Below are 18047 nucleotides of genomic sequence, written 5' to 3' on the forward strand. Positions count from 1 at the left end.
CTATCATAGTTGTATTTTACAGTTGAGAAAACTAAGGTAGACAGTAATGAAGTAACTTGCCTAGGATCACACAGCTAGCAGCAAGTATCCAAGGCCAAATTTAAACTTGGATTTTCCTGACTCCAGGCCCAGTGTTCTATCCAATATTCTGCCCTACCTGCTTCTAGGAAGAAATACTGAGAAGAGTAAATCTCTGGAGACATGGGCATTCTTCAAGGATATAGAACTCTCCAGAAATGTTTTTATTCCAGCTTTCCCAGAGTGAAGGATCCAAACTCATGATTCTCTACTGATCTTTAAGTCAGGATAAAAGATTTTAAGGCTAGGCTCCTAGACGAGAGCAAGGCAGGCTGCTGGGTGTCTGTGCCCTCAGATATCACCGGAAAAGGTTTTCCTTCTGAAGACAGGGGACTTCAGTGTGACATCAGCAGAGTGAAGGCTCCTGAACACAAGAAGCTGTATGAGCTTGGAGATTTCTGAAGCCATGCCCTGAAAAGACTGAGGAGTCATTGCTAATTGGTTTAGTAAACTGGGCTGATTAGTATGATAATATGCAGTCTTTCCTTATCACTACTATCATACACAGAGAAGAGGGTAGGGGGAAGGACAGGAAGAATACTAAGTGCTTGTGGAAGGCACCAGGAATGATTGGGAGTACTAGGGAATAATCGAGCTTACTTTTTGTCCCTAGAGAGAAGCTGGAAGAGTGGGTAGGAAAAAGAGCAGGTCTGGGTGGGTAAGTCAAAATGTTGCTCCCAGTAAAGGAGGGAGAAAGTAATATATTTCTTCTTCTCCCTCCCATCTGGACGACATGTCCTTCAACTTTCAAGTCCTAGAATTTGAGCTAATATTAGGAATACCATTGTTCAGCCCTAATAAGTGACTAATAAGCTTTGTGAACTGGCTCAGGGAAGTGAATCAGCTGCCTCCAAGGAAGTAAATGCTCTGTCTAATGGAGATCTTTGAATAGAAGGGAATTCGGTATTAGAAAAGAGAACATCAAAGGTGCCTTCTAACTCTAGAAGGCAATGAGGGGGGCAGCCAGGTGGTACAATAGATAGAGCACCAGCCCTGAAGTCAGGAGGACCTGAGTTCAAATCTGTCTTCAGACACTTAACATTTCCTAGCTGTGTGACCCTGGGCAAGTCACTTAACCCCAATTGCCTCAGGGAAAAAAAAAAGATTGCAATGAGAAGAGTTCCCAGTAATAGACATGCACACATTTTCTGAAACACAGTCCATTCTTAGAGAAAGCCTCTTTAGGTTTATTTAATGGAATGAAAGAAGTTCCTTGGTATAAAGCAAAGAAAGAGATGTTTTCCACCTCTTCTAAAATAGAGGCTAAGGAAAGCAGAAATGCTAATTAATCTATGGCACTATTACAGAGTTTAATTCTCATCCAAATCTACTATTGCACTCAGGCTCACAAAAATCCTGGGATGAGGTTCAGATAGGTTGAGGATCACTTAGTCAGGATGTCTCCTGTCTGAGATGGGCCAGCCTGGAAGAAAGGGTGAAAAGTGGGAGACCTTCAAGATTGCAAGCTTGGTCAGCTGCTGCTAGATAGCAGAATTGGTAGATGAAGGCCCAAAGGATCAAAATACAGGGGAGGGCAAGGAAAGAAAGGAAACAAGCATTTATTAAGCACTTGTTATGTGCCAGGCATTGTGCTAAGTGCTTTACAAACATGATCTCCTTTAATCTTCACAATTGTGTAAGGACTTTTTTATAAAAGTGAGCTCAGGATAGTGGAGAAAAGGGGGAAAAGATCATCTTGGAAAATCTCAGAATAAAGCAGATTAGAGCTCAAAAGGAGCTTTGAGATTATGTCATCTGACATTTTCACTTTATGCAAGATGAAAAATGAGCCCCAGAGAAAGGGAAGCAATTGGTCCAGAGAAGTAGAAGTAGAACCAGGAGTCAGGTCTCCTCAGGCCAAGGCTGGACCTCTTCTCAATACAGCCTAAAGGCTCAAATGAAAGAGATACAAAGGCCATATGATTTTATCGCATTCACTCTACAGAGGCATTTTCCTGTCTACATGTCCTTGATATCATAAAGCCTGAAATCTACAAGCCACTGAAGACTGAGACACATGATGGGAAGGGAAATGGTCCATCTTTCCCAGTCTTGCTAATAATCTGTTCTATGCAGTTCAGGTCTGAGGACCCTTGTGCTACCCTGAGAAAGGTTTCCTAGGGGATCATATTCTGGCTCAACATGTTGGAATTCTACAGTAGAAAGAGTCCTGAGCAAGAAATAAGCACATCTGAATTTAAATCCTGCCTGTCTATGCACTGGAGCAAATAATTTGGCTACTGTGAACCTCATTTTTCTCATCTGTCAAATGGGAATAATTCCTGCTTTCCTATCTCATAGGAGTGTGGTAATGGAAACTTAAGGAATGAAGTAATGGAAATGAAATGTCTTGGAAAAATAAAGCATTATAAAAATGTCAGGTATTATTTTTCCTGTCAAATGTAATAATAATACTGTTGGAACAGGAAAATTTTAAGTAAAACTCCCAAAAAAGCTTCCTGATCATTTGGTTATAAAAGAACCTGGGACAGGAAAAATGAAAGATTGTCATGGCCATTTATATCAGCATTCACTTTCAAGTTTAGAACCTTAATTAAAATCCTAGTCTGAGCTTCTGACACCAGAGATTCCATCAAAGGCAGGCCCGGCCTGGTTTCTTTGCACATGGTCAAACAACCTGGCTTCTCTGATGGGCCGAGGTGGGTACAAGATTAGTGGTCCATCTGTGTCCACATAAGGGTCAGCCAAGAGATTCAGCAGGACAAAGCCAAGATTCCAGCCCTGGATCCCCTGCTCACATATGGTTCTGTTCAGCATCTCTACCTAGGGATCCTGAATAGAACTCTGTCAAAACTGGAAGTCAGTTTAGATATCATTTAGTCCAATATTCATTTTACAGGGGAGGAAATCAAGGCCCATCCACATGTCAGAATTAGAATTAGGACCCTGGTCTCCTTTTCTTGGCTCCAGCCCTCAAAATTTATTTGTGTCTCCAAAGTAACAGTGACAAAGGTAAATAGTGAGCAAAGACAGGCTGGGAATTCCAAAGTGCCTCTGTGCCTCTGATCTGGACTCGGACTCCTTCACATCTGCTTTCCAGCTCGAGAGCCCTGGAATCCCTCCAGAGATGAAGGAAAGTGGGGGGGGGGGAAGGAGTGAGATGGAGCAACAGACAGGAAATGAGGATGAACACAGAGCCTGGAATGTCGGGAAATCACAGTTAAGGGGGCCTGAGTCAGCATTCTTAAGGTGGAACACATCTTCATAGGACAGACCTAGAGAACACTAGAGCTGTAAAGAAGATACTGTCTCAATTAGCTCTCTTATTTTTGTGCTGTCACAGAGAAGAGAAAAAAGTCACACAGCAAATCAAATAGAATCTAGAAATAGAAAATGACTTAGCTAAAGGCCCCCTGCTTCCCAGTCATTCAAACTATTAGAGGTTCCATCTTAAATGTTGAGCTTGGGGCTGGAAGGAGAGGCTACTGGAATGCATCAGGGTCATAAGTTTGGAGGTGGTAGGTGCCTTAGAGAACCGGGGAATGAGAAAAGTTTTAGAGATAGCTGGCTGGGAAAAGATAGTAACCATAACAATAGCTAACATTTATGTATATTGCACCTATTATGTGCTGGGCATTTTGCAGAACTCTCTACAATTATTATCTCATTTGATCTTCACAACAACCCTGGGAAGTAGATGCTATTATAATCCTCATTTTACAGATGATGTGCCTAGAATCACATAGCTAGTTAATATCTGAGGTCAATTAGTGCTGGAAGGGTAGTTATCTAGTTTGATCCACCCTCATTTTTGTGGAGAAAAGGTTTCCCCAAAGTCGCAAAGTAAGTATTAGAGTGGCTATGGGATCAGATGACCTGAGTTAAAATCCTGCTCTGCTACTAATGCTAGGGCCAGATCAGCTGGAGGGAAAGGGGCACATCTTCATGTTAGATTGCAATTTCTCCTTACTGCTGCAACCTGGCCAAAGAAAGAGCTCTTAATCTTAATACAGAGGACATTGGATATTAGTTGAAAATAAATATGTAATTGTTTTTCCCCTTCCTAATGTATGGACCCTTGAAACCTAATCATAGACCCTATTTCAGGCTGAGTTTTATTTCAGGTTCTAGGTGCACTGTTAGCTGTTACTATCTTGTGCTTAATAAGCATTCTACAAATTTTCCCTGAGTTGAGCTGAAGGCAGCTGTAGGACTGAATGAAAAATTAGGAAACCTGGGTTCTAGAACGAAGCCTTCCTGCCAGCTGTTTTTATAAAATGCCTAAGTTCATACCAGTTGCTGAGGGAGAGTGTGCATGGCTCAGAACAACCAGTCCCCACTGCTCGGCACACAACTTAGTCCCTAAGGCAGGATGTTTGTTTTGAGGACAGAAGAATAGATAAGGGCCTGGAAAACTAGGTAGCACTTATTTGAACTAGGCTGAGAAACTGATCGCTGGGCCCAGAAATTTTAGGGGAACTTCTCTGCCAAGCTAAGCAACTTATATGAGTGGCAGGCTAAGCAGAATTACTCATACAGAGCTGTGTTTCCTTGTTCTCTTGGACTAAATCAGTCTCCAAGGAAAGGATCCTTTCTAAGAGACAGAAACCTCAAAGAAAGAAAAGATATGAGCTGCAAAAAAATGAATGAAGCCTTTGCTTGTCGATCATCCAGTTAACTATGAGAGGTCTTTTGCTTCAGAGTCCCTGAGGACTCTCATTCACAAGATAGCACGTTCACAAGATGGCCAGGGTGTTAGGGATTGAAAAGAACAAGAGTTTGGGAGTTAGACCCTGGGGTAAAATCCTGATTCTGCCCTGCCTAGGTATGTAACCCTAGGCAAGGAGTCATTTAACTTCTTGGGAGCCTCAGTGTCCCTGGCTGAAAAAGGAGACTGAGCCAGATGATCTCTGCCATCCTATAATTCTGGGGTCCTTGGGTGATATCACAGGGGTCCAGGGAGGAGTCCCTGAGGATCCTCTAAATTAAAAGTCTGATGAGAACTGACTCACATTCCCATCTCAATGAAGATCAGAAATCTATCATTAATTTGGGTGACTCCAGGCAAGTCATTCATCCTGATTCTGAGTGACAGTTTCTCTTTGTAAAAAAGGCCCCTTTCTAACTGTGACAGTGCAAGATCTGTGCTGGCTGGCCTTTGACCTCAGCTTCAGCCACATAGCTATAGCTCTCTCTGGCCACATCCACTAGTCTTGGAGGATCTTCTTCCTTGGGTCCCTGTTTCATCAGGGGACTTCCTTGAGGAGCCTGATGTGGCTCCTCCAGGGTGGACAGGGGCAAAGCCAGTCTCAGGCTGGGGTCAGCTATGACTGGCTGGTGTTCTACTTAACTGACAACCAGGCTATGTGCTTACTATAGCAGGGAGTGAAGGAATATGGAGCTGAGCGTGTCAGGGCCCTTGTGGCCTAGAGCCCCAAGCAGCCCTTGTCAGAGGGGATGCCAGATGGCCCTGGTTTGGACATGGGAAACTAAACTCAGACGCACTGAAACCTCTCTGCAGATGTGAAGCCAAGGAATTGCATCATAGCCTATATAAGCCTGGCCCAGTCTGCCAGAGGCTAAAACCACTGCCCCTACTTGGCTGTGGCTGGGTCTCCATTTATTTTTTCCCCTCCAGGGGAGGAAATCTGCAAGATAAGCATGGTTTGGTCAAGACTTTCAGATCTCCAGGCTCCATCCGCCAACACCCCCACATCCAGGCCCCTACAACATGCTGCAGTTAATAATTGATTACCATCTGACACCCATTCTGCCTCAGAGAAGGGGGAAGGGAAAGGAAAGGAAAGGAAAAGAGGAGAGTGTGAGAAGTAGGCTGCTCTGGTTTTTCTCTGTTCTTCCAGGAACGGTTTGTCTTTAGAAACACAGAGTAATAAAATGCAAGACGCCCAGTCCTCTGGACTAAAGGAAGCACATTACCTGATGTACCACCATCCTTCTAGGTTCTTCTGGATCACCTCCACAGTGACCCCCTTCTCAAACCCAATCTCATCTTTGCTCTGGCTGGTATACGGCTGCACTGTGACGTATTTCTCTTCTGAGTGAAGGGAAAGGATTTCAAAGGAACAGTTATTATTGGGTCCATGAACAACAATCTCTCCCCGACCTCCTTTATTCCCTCCCCAAAACCAGCCCTTCGTCAAACCCAGAAACTTGAAGGTCAATCTCAGCCCTCAGGATGGAATAGGTATAAAGGTTAGACCTTGGGGGCTGAGATGAGGAACCATGGGAACCTAGTCACATAGATTGTTCTCACCTGAAGGATAGAGGGAATTTAAACAACAAAGTTGGCTTCCTCAGACTTCCTGATCAGACAGTGTTGGAGGAAAGCCGAAGGGACTAAGAGCCAGTTGACTCCTTGGGTAGCCAACAGGGAAATAATGTTGCCAGGGAATGCCTGGAACCTATTTAGTGAATCCTATTATAGATCTCCCCCACTCTTTTCCTACTCTGCCCTCTCGTAGCAGGAAAACACTTGTTAATGTGGGGATCCTCTTAATGCCTTGGAAAAGCTTTAGCCTTATCTTTTCCTTCCCAATCCAGTAAATTATGTCTCTTTACCATCCCCTGCACAAAATTAGTCATTTCTGCCTCCCTAACACTGCCTCCTTTGCCCATTTGGAATGTCCTGTCTCCTTACATTCATTCAAACTGCATCTATCCTTCAAGGCTCTGTTACTTCCTTGATAACTCCAGCTTTCAATAAATGTATTCTCCTACACACATCTATTGCTCTTATTCTCTGGGCCACACAGATTAATAGTGTATACATAAGCATAATTCACCTAATTTCATTAACAGGTCCACAAAAACTTATTAGGTGAAGTATTAGATGACATGAATTACAATTAGTTCTATAGGAACTGCATTACAAACATTATAAATGGGGGGAGGCAGGGTTGGCCTAATGACATTATGACATTTCTCTTTGTAAAGAGAAATGACAGGTTTTTTTTTTTTTTTAATTGAAAACCATTGTAGTAGACTTTACTTATTATATGTTAACAGTACACTGAAGCTTCCCTCCTCCAAACCCTAATCTGTAGCTCATGATGGTGGAGTGATCACCAAAGTACTGGGATTAAGACCTGGGGATTCATTAGGCAGATTCAAATGGGATGTGGAAATTAACCTAAGCTGCACATAAGGAGACAGATGGTTCTCAGCTTCTTCCTCTAGTTTCCATTCCTCACCATCAGAGGGAATATGAGGAGGAGAGAGAGGGAGAGAAAAGGGGAATGGTGTCATAGGGCTCTTGCCCTTTGGGAGGAGTAGGACCAATTTAGATCCTAAATATTTGGCTGGCTTGTCTATAGGCAGCTAGCCACATCAAATGAGGAGAAGGATTAGAGAACAAGTTGATGGTGGACAGGTCCAAGATGAAAATACAACCTTCTTGAGCCTTCTTTACAGTTGGCAGGTATGACAATCACTCTCTTGGGCTTCTTATCCTAACATGGAAAAAGCTGTCCAAAGCCTTGCTGACCGGAATGGAAATTGCCATTCTTGCTCCCTGTTCAGGAGCTCTGCCTTCATCTTTGGCTGAGGGAATGGCCAGAGCCAGGCCAGAGTAAATCCCCCTTGGTTAGTCAGAACTGAGGAGGCCCTTTGGCTCCCCCATATTCTTTTACAAAGAACTTTTTTTTTTTTTTTTTTTTTTTGAGGCAGATGCTCCTGTCTCTTTTTGTCCCAACCAATAGTGTTTTTTGCTTTTCCTCCTCCACTCAGTATAGGTGCTGTCTTTGGAGAAGTCTTCCTTCTGGAAAGTTTCTGCTCCAACCTGGCTAGGGAAAAGGCCAAGGAAGCGTGAGAGAAATCCATACGGGCCAAATTCCAGCCTGCATCTTTTAGAAATTCAGTGTTCTATAGTTCTGATCCTTTCCATTTGACTTCTCGCCTAGAGCATGCCATCTTTCCAAAAAGACCTTTTTTCCTTCTCTCTCCCAGTTGCTGAAGAAAGGGAGTGGAGTGGTGAGGGCAAATGTTAGACAGCTACAGTGCTGGAGGGGCAGGGCTGGGTCCTATGATCCAAAGTTCCGAGGTTAGGGATGGGCGAGGTCCCCCTCCACATGGTGCCTTTGTTTAGCCATGCTATTTTTAAAAGCCTGTGGTCCTGAACAGGAAGCCATCATTAAAGTTTCCCTCTGAAGAATTGCTTTCACAGCAAAAAAAAAAAAAATTAAAATCACAACCACTCCTTGTGGGGGGAGGAAGGCAAGGGGGCCAGGTTGGCAGAGTAGCAGTATCTTCTGTAGATACACGGCCTCCAAAGTCAGCATGTGCCCTCATCCCCAAATAATAATGGCTCCCTTCTATAGGAGAAGGTAAGGAGCTCAGTCAGCAATGAGTTTTCTCTTGACCCTCCATCATACAAAGCTGGGGAATGAATTTTAAATGCTGGGATTTTAGCTGCAAGATGACATCAAATTGCTGTTTGCACTCCACACTAAGGCCTGGAAAATCGGTCGAATTCTTTGGTGAAGGAGTAGCACTCCTTAACCTCACTTGGGTTCTAGGTTGGCAAGAATCCACTCCCTCACATTAGGACCAGATGACCTTCCAGACATGATGATATGTATAAGTGACATTTACAGCTTTAACGTTTGCAAAATACTCCCTACAGTCTCTCATTTGGCCCCTGCCTCCCCTTGTGAAGGGAAGGAGGGGTTCAATCTTCTCCCAGATGTTTGCCTGAGGTTGCAAAAGTTGTGGTTTCACCTCCTGGGCCTCCATATCTACCTAGGACCCCTGTGGTTCTAAACTCACTGGCCCCAGTGGCAGAGATTGGGCTGGGGAGAGAGGATTAGAGAAGCAGGGAGTATAAACCACAAAACTCTTTTGTAAGCTTGCCTAAGAAACCTGGAGAAGCAAGGGACCCAGTGACCCGTGGAAATAATTGCACTGAATGGCCAAGGGTCAAGGAGATTTTTCTCCTAAAATAAGCCTTTGTTAGAAAGGTGACTCAAGCACCGAGGCGCTCCCGAGCTCCTTCCTGGAGGCTCTAAGAACATTGTCACACCTAGGCTCAGGCATGAGGTAACGGTCCCTGTGCTGCCGGCCACCCGGCTCACCAGGCACTGAGCTTGCCAAGGGTGGAGGGAGGGTGAGAGGGAGAGCATGGAATGGCCCCAGTTTAGGTCCGGGAGCCAAACGTGGCTGGAGAATTGTGCATTTTCCAAACCACAGAAGGCTTCTCTTTCCAGACACTTTCCCCTCCGTCAGCAATCTCCCCCACTCCCTTCCCGGCCCCCACAACTTACTCAGCCTCTGCTGAAAAAAAGAGGCCTCTTCATTCCAATGGCCCCTTAACAAAGGGCTGTGGAGGCCCCTTGAGGAAAGTCCTGTTTCTCTCTTGCTCAGCTCCCCCCATCCGCCTCTACGGCTGTTCTCAACAAACCAGTCCCCCAACACTTAGCAGGATTTTCCATCCTGGTTAAATCAGTTTAATCTTGTGGGTCGGATGTTTGGAGAGACTTTGCTGCATCTGTGCTTGTATAGATATGTCTCCATGTGGATGGCTACAAACATCTCTACATGTGTGCTTGAGCTGAGAAGGGGCTTCATGGATCTGGAGGAGTGGACGTGTGCAGTTGTGCATGGGGGGGGGGTAAGGAGGAGGAGAAGGAGGAGGAAGAAGAGCTGTGCACTCCTGATCTTACAGTTCTTTGACCATGCAGGGATGGGCCTGTGTCAAGAAATGTCACCGGAGTCTGGGGTTCAGATAGAAGGCCAGACATGGCTTGTCGCAGGATACACAGAGACTAGGCTGGGCGTGGATGTGTTTGTGTGTGTGTGAATGCAGTTACAGAGCTGTGTATATTAGGGGAGGCTACTGTAATAATAATAATAGCAATCAGTTATAATTCTCTACAAACATTTGCATGTCCATGCTCCTGAGTGTGTTGTCTTTGCACGGCTGCGTTGATCTAGATGGGTGTGTGTGTATGTTCGGAGGAGGGAACTCCTCTGCCTCCAACAGGCTGGAGAGAAAAGCACTTTCATTTCTTCCCTCGGAATCCCCGGTGAGAAAGAAAAACAAGCAGAAGAGGCCAAGGTGCTGGAATCCGACTGTGAGAAGCTGGTTTGTACTGAGTCCTGGAAGCAGGACTAACGAAGCTGCCTTGGACAAGTTTGCTTTTACAAGCTCAGAAAGAAGAGGGGTCAGCTGAGCTGGGCCAGACTGGTCTCCTGGTGTCCTGTGGGAGGGGTTGTTTCCTTCTGAGCTGTTGGGGTTGTTTTTGGTCTATTCCCCAAATTCCTCTGCTTTGGGAAAGGGCCCTGGGTCATCCTTGAGCCCTCATTATTGGATTTCAGGCTCTCCTTCCCAGAGTACTGCTCTTCATGAGACTTGGCTTCTTGGGGACACCGAATGGCCTGGCAACTGGATTTCAGTCCTTTGTCCCCAGAGCAGTTTTCCACTGATGGCTTGGCTTTGTGGCGAATTTCACAGATCTTTGTCATCAGATTCTAGTCCTTCGTCTTCCAACTCATGTGCACAGGGCAAGGCAGTATGAGGGAATCATACATTCAGGGGCAACCCAGATGGAATACATTAATGGTAACATGGTTATTTTGTCTGGGGTACCAATAATCTACAGAGAAAGGGCTGGCCTGTCAGTTGGATAGCCTAGCTTCTTGGAGAGATCTTTGGCCTGTACTATTGAATCTTCTCTCCCCTAAAAGTTATCTGGGATGGCCTAGCTTTATGACTCCAGATTCAAGCTACAGCAAGAGGTCAATGAGCTGCTCACTTTCAGCTAATGAAACCAAGAAACATCTCCACTGTTGCCTAAATTCAGTGCCCATCCCATTCCCCCTTCCATGTCACTTAACACTGAAGCTCTATTACCTATCCAGTTCCTGAGAGTCCCAAGGGCCTAAGGTAGAAAGAACAAATGGTTGCTGGCTGGAGTATATGAAAATGACCTCTTATTACTCGCAGATGAGCCAGCTCCAGAAAGACCCAGAATAGCTCCCCTCTCTCTTTTTGGGAAAGGGACCATTGTTTGAGAGTTTGCTAAGGTTTCCCACTACCCACAAGGAACAGTTATGGTGACTCTCCATTGTAAATTTTCTCACTAAGCCTTTACAAAAGGGCTTAAGCGAACTTCATAGGCACTATGCCATTCCTCTGGGTGTGTTCCACAAGTTGGCAAAAGTGGAGACTCTGGCACAGAGAGGTTAAGTATCAGGGATTGCACAACCTAGAGAAGAGCTTCATTCATCCCTTTGAATGATTATTCCACCAGACCCCAGCTTCTTACACCTAGGAGATAGGAAGTAGCTGCTGCTGGTAGGGGAGTGGGGGTGTGGAAGTAGTGCCTACAGAAGGTATACATTCTGGCAGCTTTGTCCCTTATGGTCCTTGGGCTCCATCTAAGGTGGTCAGAGGGATTCTGAACAGGATCCTGGGAATGCGAGTTAGGTCAAGCCCTTTTACAATAAATTTTAATGAGGATGTTCCAATAATCACAGATGAAGTTTTGTTATACTCAATATTGGGAGAAATAAGGAGGTTCTGGATTGGACCAACATTTTTAGCTTATTCTGTAATAGAATTTGTAGTTTCTGTGTTAAAAATTTGTTCTTTCCAGATCTAACCTAGACATTTGTACCCCTCTTACTTTTCCTGGCATTTGCCAGGGCACAGATTGGAACTACAACTGACAGTGGCTCAAAGCATCCATGTGAGAAGATAGGATTTATCGGTAGGACTATCAGATGAGGATAGGACTCTGTTAGTAGGACTAGGAGATAGAGCCAAAATGCCCCCAGAGGCTGAAACATTCAGCTCCACAAAGCTACTGGACCTCTGGGTAGCCTTTGCTTCCCAATGCAGGGCTCCCACAATTCCTGAGAGTTGTTCAGGTTGAATTAGAACAAGCCTAGTCCTTAGCAACCATTTCTTTCCCAAGAAATGATTTGGGTCAGTCCCATATTTCATTCCCCAGCTCTCTAGAAGCCCCATTCCCTAGCGCCAGAGCAGAGAAGATAGAGGTAGGTGAGCATGTGTTAGGGAACACACCAATTGGACTGGTTCCAAAGGAAGCAAAGAGTTGCCTTTGCTGATTATATCGCTCTTAGCCCAACAGTTAGTGAAGCAGTGACCAAACCCTCTGCAGCCACCCGTGCCCCAAATCACCTCGACTCTGCTGCCTGTTGACTATCCCGCCCAGTGTCCACCGCCGATCCAGACGCCGCAGGTGGGCCTTGCGTCTCTTAGACACTGATGGGGAGATGATGATGGCGAGGCAGAGAAAACAAAAAGAGGGGAGGGGAGGGGAGGATGGAGAAAATGAAAATGACAATGAGATGGGCAGGGAGGGAAAGGACGCAGCTCAAGGGGAATGGTCAGATGGGACACACAGCCTAGGGAGCAAACTCAGACAGCCTTGTGGAATGGAAACACCTGAAGATTTGGTGGGTATAATGAGAAAATCAAAACAAAATTGCAAAGCCTTGGGATGGCCCAGGGAAGAGGATTTTCCTCCCCAGAATGAAGTGAAATGTGCTCATTGTCTATCTTTCCCTTCCCTGACCTGGATTTTGGAATCAGTGCCTGAACAAGATGGCCTCTGTTTGATTTTTGCAACTGGTATTTTTTAACCACACCCTTCATCCCTTCATTCTCCTTTGGCATAAAATCCTGGAGGCCAATCCCTCTTTGCCAGGGCCCAGTTTCCTACATTGCTATCAGTATTGCTGAGAGGTGAGATTTTTCTCATAAAGACTCATTGCTGAAAGGAAACTTAGAAGCCATCTAGTCCAAATATTGCCATGTTGTGGAAGAGAAAACTGAGACCCAGAGAGGTAAAGGGATTTGCCCAGGCTCATACAGTTTCTAATCAGAGAAAACAATTGTTTCATGTCTCTAAGTCTTGTCAAAGATGTTTGAGAGACTATATTGCATACTTGAGAATATACAAAGTTTGAGGCCAGAACCTTCCCTCCAAAAATTACCTTTTATCTATTCTGCATTTTTATGTACAAATATATTTATGTGATGTCTCCTTTCCTAGAATATAAATTCTCTGAGAATAAGAACCATGTATTTGTCTTCCTTTGCATCTCAAGCACTCAGTATAATGGTTGTCATATATATGTACTTAATAAATGCTTGTTGATCGACTGAATTACACATTAGATAAACCACAGTCTTCTCATGGAAGCAACTAGATTTTCTCCACCACAGTATGGCTAAAAAACAGAGCTAACACAAGGGAGGGAGATGCCCAGCATAAAAAGCCTCTTTAGACTGAAGTAAATGCAGAGGTGGAAAGGCTGGGAATTCATGGGATGTGTGATGGGGGATACACTGAGGCTCCAGTTCCCTCCCGGTCTAGGAGAAGACTTCACAGATGGGAGAATTAAAGAACAAACAAATGAGTAAAATTTTAGAGTTGGAAGGGACTTTGAGAACATCTAGACTAGGGGTTCTCAAACTATGGCCCATGGGCCAGATGTGGCCCTCTGAAGACGTTAATGTGGCCCCACCGGGTTATGGCAAATGGGCTGAGGGGCAGAAACAGAGGGTGACCTTTTGTTTTTACTATAGTCCTGCCCTCCCACAGTCTCAGGGACAGTGAAGTGGTCCCCTATTTAAAAAGTTTGAGGACCACTGATCTAGACTGACTTCTCTCTCTGTATTTCTTAACTCTTTCTTTGAAGATCGTCAGTGATGCAAAACTCACAGCCTCATATCAGGCAGCCTTCCCCATTACTGAACACTAGCTGTTAAATAGTTCTTCCTTATAATACTCATTATAAGACTGTTTCTCAGGAAGCCAACCTCACTGATCAGAATTCTGTTTTAGGGACTCAATAACTGCATGAGACAATTCTTCAGAAACATAAAGGCAATGAGTGATCAGACCACTCTGCCATCCTCCCTCCCCCTCAAACAACTCTCTTCTCTGGCTAGTTTCCCTCAGTTCTTTCAAATGATGTTCACAGGACATGGTTTGGATTTTTTGCATCTTAGTTATGATTTTCTTGGGACAAACATTCTGGTTAATATGAGGTTATCCAGTAGACTAGTGAGAAACATAGCCCTGAAGTCCTGCCCATCTTCCCTTCTCCTGCCACTCCCCAGTTTTGTTCCTCAAGTACTCTATCCTGTAGAAGGACTTTTTGCTTAGGTGCTTCAGATTTCTAGACCCTTGGCAATAAGTCCAAACTCAAACCATGATATCATTCCCGGTAGGAAGAACACCAACCTAGGAGTCAAGAGATCGGAGTTCCTCACTTACTACCAGTTGACAGTGGACAAGTTCCTCACACACAACATCCCATCTTCCACCTTCCTCCGTTTGCCTTGGCCTTCATGCCTAACTCTAAGAATCCCTATCTTCCTCCAAAATTCATCTCACGCACTCCTTCTAATAGGAAACAAGTTATAAGCTTCCCACTCTCTGTGGCCTGTTACTGAATCTCTCTCAAAATAATCTTTCAGTTACTTTGTACACATTTTGTATCTCTCTCTCCCTTAATGTTGCTTTCCCTATGAGGAGTAACTCCTTGAATGAAGAACCTCCCACAATGCTAGTCACTTAATAAATGGTTTGCTTAACAACAGATTAATATTTCTAAACTTCAGTTTCCTCTGCTCAAAAATGAAGATAATATTTATAGCACCATTTTCACTATCTTGTTATGAAGATCATATTTTTTGTAAATATTTAAACTAAATGTGAGAGATTATTATTATTATTCCCAGGCACTGCTACAGAAATGCTTATGATCAATGGAAAACTTTGGCTTTGCATGGTAAACAAACAAACAAAAACATTTGGCTTTCTGAAAAACATCTGCCTGAGAAGGGAATATCTATCTCGAGCAAGCTCAGCTCGGTCAGCCCTTTACTAGTGGAAGAAGCACCAGACTTAAGAGTCAGTTGGCCTGAAATCTAGGCTTGACTTTGCCTCAAACCAGTCATGTGCTTTTGGGTATCACTTTTCTTCTCTGGGACTCAGTTTTCTTATCTATAAAATAGAGAAGTTGTTCAGAAGGGTGTGGGGTGGGGGAAGAGGGGAGTTCTTAACCTGGAATCTGTGACTTAAGTTTAACCAGCAGATGCAGAGAAAGGCAAATGTTCATGGGCACAACTAACAAGTTCCTATTTCTCATTCAATGCAATGTGACTGGCCACTTTACAGTCCTCTTCCCTTACCTCCTTCCCTTTCCCTCCCTCCTTCCCTTTCCCTCCTTCCCTTTCCCTCCCTCCCTCCCTCCCTCTCTCTCTCTCTCTCTCTCTCTCTCTCTCTCTCTCTCTCTCTCTCTCTCTCTCTCTCTCTCTCTCTCTCTCTCTCTCTCTCTCTCTCTCTCCCCCCTCACACTCACACATACACACACACACACACACACACTCACACACTCTATCACTCCGTCTCCCTCCCTCTCACCCTCTCTTTCCTCTCCCTCTCTTGTTGTCTCTCTTTCTTTCCCTCCCTCCCTTCTTCTCTTTTTTCCCCTTCCCCCTCTCCCTTCTTCTCCATCTCTCTCCCTCCCTTCCTCTATCTCTCTTGCTACCCCCCTCCCCCCCACATCCAGATACTGGATCAACCTGCTAGTCTCTTCACACTATACCACACTCACAATTCCATCAGACTCATCTTCCTTAATCACGGCTTTCATTATGTTGCTTTCTTCTCAAGAAATCTATAATATTTACTTTCCCCCCATCAATTCTAACCCTTCTTCTTGATATGCCTTTTTAACTTTCTCTTCCCAACTCATTTCTAAAATGAAAAGGACAGCTGCCTCTTCATTCTCTGCCCATGCCATACAAGTGGCTTCATTTACACCCACTCCACAGTCCTTCAAGGCCCCACTGATGTCCCATTTTCTTCCTGAATCCTTTCCTGATGAGTCCGGGACACAGATATTTTCCTTTCCCCCAGACCTCTTACAATCCTTAGTGGATGTACTGCTCACCCGGCACTAAGCAGACATTGTCTTACTATTGTTTTCTAGTTGTTTTGTATGTTAGTCATATCTTCCCAATTAGACTATTGGCTCTAAGAATAGGGGGTGAGTCTTTTCCTTCTCTTGTCCCCACAGAGATGGGCAGCTGGCAGATTTGTTTGACTGATAGGTCGGGCTTTTGTTATGTGGGGTACTGCCAGGCAGGGATATTGTTTCAACTTGCAGAATAATGAGCCAGGCTCTCCTGTATCCTCATTGAAATGGTTAGAGAAAGATTCTTAAAGGAACCCATCAGGAACAAGACACAGTGGTGCAAAAATAGACAGTTTAGTGACCCATAACCACCAGCATCAGGAGCAGGAAGATGTGGGCAGGGCAGGACCAAGAGAGAGCCCTAGGGAAAAGATGCCATATGAGCCTGAGCATGCATGACCTTCCTGAGCCTGCCCCATTCCTGGAAGCTGAATCTCCAGGAGCCAGAGTTTGGGGAAGTTAGGTCAGGAGAAAGAAACAAAGAGTTTTACATTGGGAGGAAGGGCGGGAGAATGAAGGGCTATAGGGGCCCACCCTATAACCGACATTTAGAGAAGGATGAATAAGAAATCTAAAAAAAACCCCAAAAGTTGGAGTTGAGGTTTATAGACTCACTTTCATTGGTCCAGGAGCTGGGCCACTCCCTAGCTCTGTAACTTCTCTACTAGAAGAAACCATTGGTACAGAATAGTCCTAGGCAGGGGGCCCTTGATGGCAGCTTTCCACTTCCATCTCAGACTCTGTCATCTGGACTGTATCGTTTGTCCGAAAAAGTTTTTCCCATTGTCAAGACATGGGCCATTTGGAAGTCATTAGGAGCAGGGGCCCAGCTGGGAGCTGGGGGGAATGACCCCACTGGTTCAGGCTCTCTCATTTAAAGACTCACTGGGTCCCATCAAGAGTTCTCTGTGGAAGTCCCAAGCTGGACAGACAATTGCTTGGGTAGGACCTAATTATATGGAAGAATCTCTTTGAAACTGAAGAAAAAAGATCCAGACAGAGCCTTTCTCTAGGCCTAGATCTCAACCAGCCAAAGCTAAACCAAGAAGCTATAATTTGCCTAAACATGAAGTTCCCTGAGTAGAAAAAGGCTCATCTAGGCTGGTTGGCCCTTTTTGTATCTGGCCCCTCCATGGTGGCTCATGCCAGATGCTTCCGAGCAAAGCAAAACTAATTTGCAACAAAAAGCACATGTGTGCTTGCACACACAAGACCCACACATCCATCCACTCACACACACACATGAACACACTCTCTTGCCCGCATACCCAGCAGCTGCCCATGTGGCAGGCAGGCAAGCAGCACTAGGGTAAAAAGAACATTCTCTTGGACTTCTTCCTCAGGATCTGCTGATTCCAGCATTAGGAGAAACAAGGAAGCCACGCAAAGGAGGAGTGTCTGGCTCTGGTTTACAGCCACTGTGGAGTAATGTGAATTTCACAGGAATTCAGAGGGGAGGGTGTAAGGTTCACCAGCTGGGAAGTATAGAGAGGGTATGGTTTCCATCAAAGAGGAAGAAGAGTGGAAGAAAAAAATACTAATGATAGGTCAGAACAGGTAACAAGGAATAGAGGGAGAAGATGCTGAAAGGGATGGTTTAATGTCTGTGGGGAAGATGAGATCATGGGAAGACCCCATCAAGGTCATCTCTCTTGTCTGGTGGCGACCACAGGATCTCAGTGGATCTCTGCTCCATCTTTAAAACCTGTCAGAGAGCTTGGGAACATGTAAGAAGGAGATGGTTCTGGGAGCTTGTGGAGGTTGGTCAGGAAAGACAGGGACTGCTAACAATTTGGAAGAAAAGCAGAGGAAGAAGAGTAGGAAAGGTGAAATGAGAACATGTATCTACCAGCCCTACTTGACTTGAGGTCTCAGGATTCCAAGGACCAAAGGAAGGAGTGGGAAAGGATGTCCATGGGAGGTTTTTGATATGCCCTTGTTCTTTGTTCAGGGACCTGGAACTTCCCACTGCAAGAGTGGATTAGAGGTGGGGAAGGCACATAGAAATGGTTCATTTTCTTTCAATGGGGCCT

General features: G+C 44.9%; 1 protein-coding gene across 5 annotated transcripts in view; it reads right to left on the reverse strand.

Moving 5' to 3' along the window:
* SH3PXD2A (SH3 and PX domains 2A) overlaps window positions 1-18047 on the reverse strand; it is a 329372-nt gene that overhangs the window by 17159 nt on the left and 294166 nt on the right. For 3 of the 5 annotated variants that reach the window (XM_074295500.1, XM_074295499.1, XM_074295502.1), the window contains 2 exons: window positions 12200-12283; window positions 5977-6094 (listed from right to left, as the gene is read on the reverse strand). In XM_074295500.1, the coding sequence (XP_074151601.1) occupies window positions 5977-6094; window positions 12200-12283 (202 nt within the window). The remainder of the gene's footprint in view (window positions 1-5976; window positions 6095-12199; window positions 12284-18047) is intronic. The other 2 variants (XM_074295501.1, XM_074295505.1) reach the window with 1 other exon arrangement.

The sequence above is a fragment of the Sminthopsis crassicaudata genome, chromosome 2, assembly GCF_048593235.1.
Source record: "Sminthopsis crassicaudata isolate SCR6 chromosome 2, ASM4859323v1, whole genome shotgun sequence".
Taxonomy (NCBI): Eukaryota; Metazoa; Chordata; class Mammalia; order Dasyuromorphia; family Dasyuridae; genus Sminthopsis; species Sminthopsis crassicaudata.